The sequence below is a fragment of the Nanorana parkeri genome, unplaced genomic scaffold (assembly GCF_000935625.1).
Source record: "Nanorana parkeri isolate BGI_ZX_2015 unplaced genomic scaffold, ASM93562v1 scaffold44, whole genome shotgun sequence".
Classification (NCBI taxonomy): domain Eukaryota; kingdom Metazoa; phylum Chordata; class Amphibia; order Anura; family Dicroglossidae; genus Nanorana; species Nanorana parkeri.
The window spans coordinates 2,415,573-2,422,455 of record NW_017306312.1 but is presented as its reverse complement, the minus strand read 5'-3'; the positions used below and the strand labels follow the sequence as shown (position 1 = coordinate 2,422,455).

General features: G+C 42.0%; 1 protein-coding gene across 1 annotated transcript in view; it reads left to right on the top strand.

The window, feature by feature from the left end:
- ITGA6 (integrin subunit alpha 6) overlaps nucleotides 1-6,883 on the top strand; it is a 78,758-nt gene that overhangs the window by 42,352 nt on the left and 29,523 nt on the right. The window contains exon 6 of the mRNA XM_018572535.1: nucleotides 3,290-3,503. Coding sequence (XP_018428037.1) covers nucleotides 3,290-3,503 — 214 coding nt within the window. The remainder of the gene's footprint in view (nucleotides 1-3,289; nucleotides 3,504-6,883) is intronic.

The following is a 6,883-nucleotide window of genomic DNA, read 5'->3' as shown; positions in this document are numbered from 1 at the left end:
CCCATCCAGTCTGTGACTGGACAGTGAAGGAAAAGCAGCAGGCTAATGAGCTCATCTCTATATCACTCAACTCTATCCTCCTATCAGCATATTCTTTGTGAGTAAGTAAGCACTGCAGAGCAGTTGATTGGCACCTTGTGCTGCTTCTTCCCCTCCCATTTTGAGCTCTGCTATAAACAGTGCTTTAAGAGGCTGATACCAAGCCAACTAAAGGTACTTCCACTGCTTGTATTTAAGAAATAAATGTTATATATAATATCGAACACAGAGCAGCATTTATTTGTGTCTTTTATATCTGCCTGGATTTCAGCTTTAGCTGCATTTGTTTCTGCCAATGTCTATGTTTTTGTATATGTCATTTTGTTGCATTCATCCAATTGAATTGCAGGATAAGTTACAAGGTAATGAGGAATGTTTTAAGAACACGGACGTCTTCTCTCTGCTTCTCTCTGTGACCTTCACCAAACTGCTCTTTTTCTGTCTTCTTGCTGTTCTGAACACATCCAGGTCTCTTGTTTATGACTACAGTGTCCAGCACTGATCCCGATCAGTTTCTGTACAAATCTGAACCCCCGCGATTCCGGGGCGACAACATCTTAGATGTCACAACCAATAGCTACTTAGGTTTGTGCATGGAGTCAGAACACTTCGGTGAAACCATTTACGTAACATCGTCGTTCATGACCTTGCCCATTACTGCTACTGATATCACCAAGTCAAAGGGCAACCTTATGAAAGATTCACCGACATGATGCATCACATTCACACAGATCATTGCTCTTCATATGCACAATTGGTTTATTTATTACAGGTATTTATAGAGTGCCGTCAGTCCATGCAATGCTTTACATACTGTCCATTCACATCAGTCCCGGCCATTAACCTTTTCACTGCCAGCGGCATAAGGCATATGGTCCTGTTAACATGACTCCAAGCGGCAAATGCAATTTTTAAGCTTGGCATGTTGGGTATCTATGTACTCGGCACAGCCCCATATTTTATACCGTTCAAAAAAATATTATATTGTGGTTTTGTGCATTGTGTTTTGGATTTGATAAAGAATTATGCTAATATCATGCAACATAAAAGTTTGCAACTGCCGCCATTCTATTCTACAGGGTCTCTGTTTTCAGGAAATATATAATTCTGAGGGGGAGTTTAAGTAATTCTCAGGCCTTAAATGTGGATTATAGCATGTGTGCAAAAAAAATATATAGCAAAAACGGCTCTGGAAGTGAAAGGGTTAAAAGAGCTTTCCGCCTAAGGTCCACATCTCATATGAATACATACTAGAGCCATTTAACTTACCAGCAGGTCTTTGGAGAGTGAGAATAAAATTGGAGTAACAGGCAGAACATGCAAACTCCATGCAGATAGTGTCCTGGCCAAACATGGATTCGAACTGGGGACCTCAGCGCTAACCACTGAGCTACCGTGCTGTCCAAAATATTCCAGAATCCTAAAACAACCCTTAATAACATAGAGTTTTAGAATATTGTTGGGAAAATAGCATGAGGGGAATTTATGAAGAATGGAGCAGAGGGAATCTGGAGCAGATGTGAGTGGCAGCCAAATGCATAAGGCCGAGTTCACACCTAGGCGGCATTGTTTTTGTGTGCGGTTATTTATAAGTTTATGCGCGTTTTGCACATTGTGACACGCGTTTGTACACTCGTACATGTAGCACGTTTTAAACATGCGTGCAACTGCGCAAAAATGCACATGAAAATGTGCAACATGCTCCTGCCACGCGTTTTCGGGAGTTTCCATTGAAATCTATGAGACAAAAACATGCTGTTAACCAGGCCAAAGAAGCTCATGTACCTTTTGGGGCGTTATGCTGCTCAGGTGTGAACAGGAGCCACTGAAAATCCTGGGATTTCTTGTGTTGGACATTTTAAAAGCACTTTTCCAACTGTTAAAAACCACCTAGGTGTGAACCCGGCCTACAGGTATTGTGTTAATGACTTTTACTTACCTGATCTATGCTTCCCTGTCTGTCCCTGCTCACCACTCTCCCCTCTGCTCTGGCTCATGGACTTTCCTTCAGTGTCCTCACATATAATGCTGGGCTATGGGCTCTGATTTTAATTGGAGATAGGCTTTAAACTCTGGGCAAACAATCAACTTACTGTTGCAGTGGGGCTACCCCTGCGCTGCAAAGCTTAAGTGTTCATTTTGGTCTAGACTCTAGGGGCTGGAATGAAGAATTAGTTACCTGATCCTGGCTCCCTGTGAGCTGTGAGACCGGTCCCCGCAGCCTTAGGCCCCATTCACACTGCGCGATTCGCAAATTGCGCGTTTGTCGCACGATTTGCATTATGCGCGATATCACGCGTTTTGTCGCGCGATATCGCGCAAATGCTTGCATTGAGCAAGCTCGAGTCGCGGCAAAATCCGCTCCAAAAAGGGTCCTGCTGTAGCGACGCACGACCTGCTATAGCAGGACCCTTTACCTCATTGCCAAGCATTGGAGAGCGATATCGCGCGGTAAACAGCCGCGATATCGCGGGAATTACCGTGCGATAAATCGCTAAGTGTGAACGGGGCCTAATGTGAGTCCCCTAGACAAGACAAGCATTTAAAGAAGAACTCCAGGGAAAGTTATTATTATTGTTATTATACAGGATTTATATAGCGCCAACTGTTTGCGCAGCGCTTTGCAATATAGGGAAAACATTATAATTACAATACAATTCAAGACAAGCCCTGCTCGTGAGGGCTTACAATCTAAAAAGAGACGGCTTGCTCTTAGACCGGTCCCTGGAGCCTTTCTTCTCCTCCCCTGCAGTGGTCTAAGGTCCCGTAAATCACCACATCTATACAATGTGTATTGAACATCCTAATAGGTTGGACTTGATGGACTAATGTCTTTATTCAACCTCAAATACTATGTAACTATGTAACATGAGGACACCGAGGGACATACCATTGCTACAGTGGAGGAAGAGGCAGGCTGGTAAATCCTTGTTATTTTCCTCCCTAGACCAAACGAGCAGTAAACTCTTGCAGTGCAGGGGTAGCCCCACTCCAAGGGTAAGTTTGTTTTTGCCCAGAGTTTTGTCTTTAAAAAGAAACTTGTGTAAGATATAGACTGCAATATATCACAGTCGCACCCAAGGACAAGTGAGATGGTAGAATCATGTTCCATTTCATCATATCACGTTCCCTTTTCCTTTTATTTGATTGTGATTTGGTTATTGGTCCACACAACATTACATAGTTAGTATCTTCATAGCTATTACTCTTATCATTATATTGTGTCTTACTGTTGTATGATTCTTTCCAGGGTTTTCATTGGACAGCGGTAGAGGAATAACCTCTAAAGAAGAAATGACCTTTGTAGCAGGGGCTCCAAGAGCCAATCACAGTGGAGCCGTTGTGCTCCTGAAGAAATATCCTCCCAATGAAAGGATGTTGTCTCCAGAGTTTATATTCCATGGGGAAGGTTTGGCCTCATCCTTCGGTTACGATGTAACAGTGGTGGATCTAAACAGCGACAGGTGAGATTGCTGGGCGGCTGTTGGTAGGATTTTAAATATATCTCATGAAAAGATTCGCTTGGCCATATTGGTTTCTATCACAGGCTAGCCAAGGTTAATCACACTAGCCAAGGTTCATCAAGCTCACAGCTCTGTTAGCTTAGATCTTGCCCTGATTCATGATGCAGATATTTTATTATTCATGCACACTCGTCTAAATTAGATTCTCCAATTGTGTTTATAATCCAAAAAAAGGGAATTTCTTTCCTGAATGGTTTTTTCCCCCAGTTCTTCAGCCCTGTACATTCCTAAAGGCTCCTATAGAGGGCTATAGAGAGCAGGAATCAGCCAAACTTCTAGCTGTGGGTGGCCCTGCAAGCACCTCCTAGCTCAAGGGTGGGCAACTCTGGCCCTCCAGCTGTGCTTTAACTACAAATCTCATCATGCTTCTGCATCTGGGAGTCATGCCTGTGGCTGTCAGTCTTGCAGTGCCTCATGGGATTTGTAGTTCCACAACAGCTGGAGGGCCGCTGTTGCCCACCCCTGTCCTAGCCCCACAAAAGTTGATTTAAAAATTGAGCTGCATGGAAAATGATCAGCTGAATAGCGACTACATCCTATAAGATGCAGTCTCTGTTCAGTACTGCCACTGAATTTAGACAGCCACGGGTAGAGCAGCTGCCTGAATAAAATAGCCACCAGTGGAGATTCGTCCATTCAATCAATTGATTTTCTCTTCTTCAGCTCACAGACTAAATGAGAGAAAACTGGGCTGTGTATAGCTATCTTTACTCCTTTCATTTAATTAAATAACGACTTACAAAGCCATCTACAATTCTGCCCCCGGATATATCTGAAACCTTGTCTCAAAGTATCACCCTAACCGTCCCCTCCGCTCTTCAAAAAACCTCCTGCTTTCCAGCTCCCTTGTCAACTTCTCCCATGCTCGCCTCCAAGACTTCTCTAGAGCTTCTCCCGTCCTCTGGAACTCTTTACCCCAACCTGTCCGTCTATCTCCCACTCTGACTGCCTTTAGGCGATCCCTTAAGACTCATCTCTTCAGGGAAGCCTATCCCACCTCAACCCAACCACTCAACCATCACGTTCTCAAACAATTCATCCCCACACAGCTACCTCCTAATGTATCACTTGCCCCTCCCTTTTAGAATGTAAGCTCTCAGGGGCGGGGCCCTCCTTACAATCTTGTCTTGAATTGTATTGTAATTTCTTCCGTATATTGTAAATCCCTGCTCAAACTGTTGGCGCTATATAAATCCTGTATAATAATAATTGTTTCATCTTTGTCTCCAAGGACTGCTTGGGTTCTTTCCAGGCCCCATACAGATATATTATACATCCCCATCCCATATCCACATACCCCCCTTTCCTCTTTCTTTTGCTTTCTTCCCTACAAAATATTCTGTTTATTTATCATCCACGGCTTCCCTTGTCTTTTCTGTCCCTTCAGACTGGTGTTCATTTGACTTCAGTGCTCCATTCAGTAGCTTTTTTTTTCTCTCTCCTGAACTACAATGTCCAGTTTATCTCTCATCAGCAGTTTGGTGCTTCCTTTTCCTACCAAGTTCCTGCTTAGTTTATGAAGACTAAAGATAACCGATTCCCATTCAACCTTTTACACTACAAATATACAGATAAAGGGACTTCAGCAGAGACGATGTACGGAGTATGATTACACAATACATGGAGGAAAGTCCCTTAGTACAAAGGGCATATTTCACACACACATAAACTTTGGATATTCTACGTTTTTTATTTAAAAATCTTGTTTTTAATTTTTGGCTATCATCGTAGTAGACTGTAGAATCTAGATGAAAAAAGATCTTCATCTTGATAAATTAACATCTTGTTCTTGGCATAAAAGGAATGAGATTTGTTATCTAGAATGCCTGAGATAAGGGCCCTTCATGAAGTGCTAAATGCATAAAATACACATAAGGGCTGTACAAATTTTACACCGCGTGTTACTCTCGAAAGCTTGTCTTTGATATATTTTGTTAGTCCAATAAGAAAGGTATCAATGCACACTGCAATACTGCGTTTTTGTTTTTTTTGACGTTATATATATATATATTGTATATAGGATTTGCTGTGCACTTTTGCACATTGAATGCTTGCTGAATGCTCAGCCAGACTAATCGCGCATAGTTTTTAAAGAGGATTCTCCCTATTAGCCCATTATTTTTTAATTTATTTTTTAATCAGATACTTTTTATTAAGTTTTTCTTTAAACAGACAATCTAAAGGAAAAATATATAACAAATAAATATGTGTTATATTTGTAGCCTGTTATTTTTTAAACAAGATTCCCCCTATTCACCCATTATTAATTAAAGAGGATTCACCCTATACGCCCATTATTTTTTAAAGAGGGTTCAAGCTATTAGCCCCTAAGTGTTTAAAGAGGATGCACCCTATGGTAATCACATAGAAAATAACTGCCAACTGACTCTGGGAAACCTTGCTTAGACTATAATAGCTGCTATTAGAGCATATCAAGCTGCACATTAAAATGAAATAACATTATTTGTAAGGATTTGTCACTTTGGCCAGTTATTCCGGTGATACACACCTCTGCTGGTCACTAAGATGATTATTATTATTATTATTCAGGATTTATATGGCGCCAGCATTTTGCACAGTGATTTACAATATAAAGAAAGACGTCACAGTTACAATACAATTCAAGACAAAAGGGTTAGGAAATCTATTTCTATTTGATGGTTAAAGAAGAGCTACAGGGAAACATTATTTTTAACCCTTGCAGTGTGGTTACCCCCACACAGAAAGGGTTAACTGCTCATTTTGGTATAGGGAGGAAAGTAAAAAATGTATACTCACCTGATCATCCAAGCCAGCTTGCTGTTAGCCCGGTCCCTGGAGCCTTTCTCCCCCTCCACTGCATTGGTCTAAGATCCCTGAGTCTTCACGTTCTATGCACAGCATATTGGATGTGAGGACGCCAAGGGACATACCATCACTGGAGTGTAGGAGCAGACAGGCTGGAGGGAGCGCTAAGACAGCCGGCCAGCTCGGAAGATCAGGTGAGTTTAACTTTATTATTTTCCTCCCTAGACAAAACGAGCACTTAACCCTGCAGTGTGAGGGTAGCCCCACTACAAAGGGTAATACAAATTTTGCCCGGAGTTCTTCTTTAAACATTATTGCTGGTCAGCTCTCTGCTCAGTGGACAGAAGTGTTGATGTGGATTCACTTTCCACTGCGAAGGTGGAGAAGTAAAAAAGGAAGCTGCATTGTGGAACCAGGAAGATGAATCAGATACTCCGTATGCCCCGTCTGGCTGTGCAGTGCAGCAAATGTGTGTAAATCACAAGACTGGCTGTTTGGAATTGCAAATCTTTTAGCAGTTCCACCACTTAACA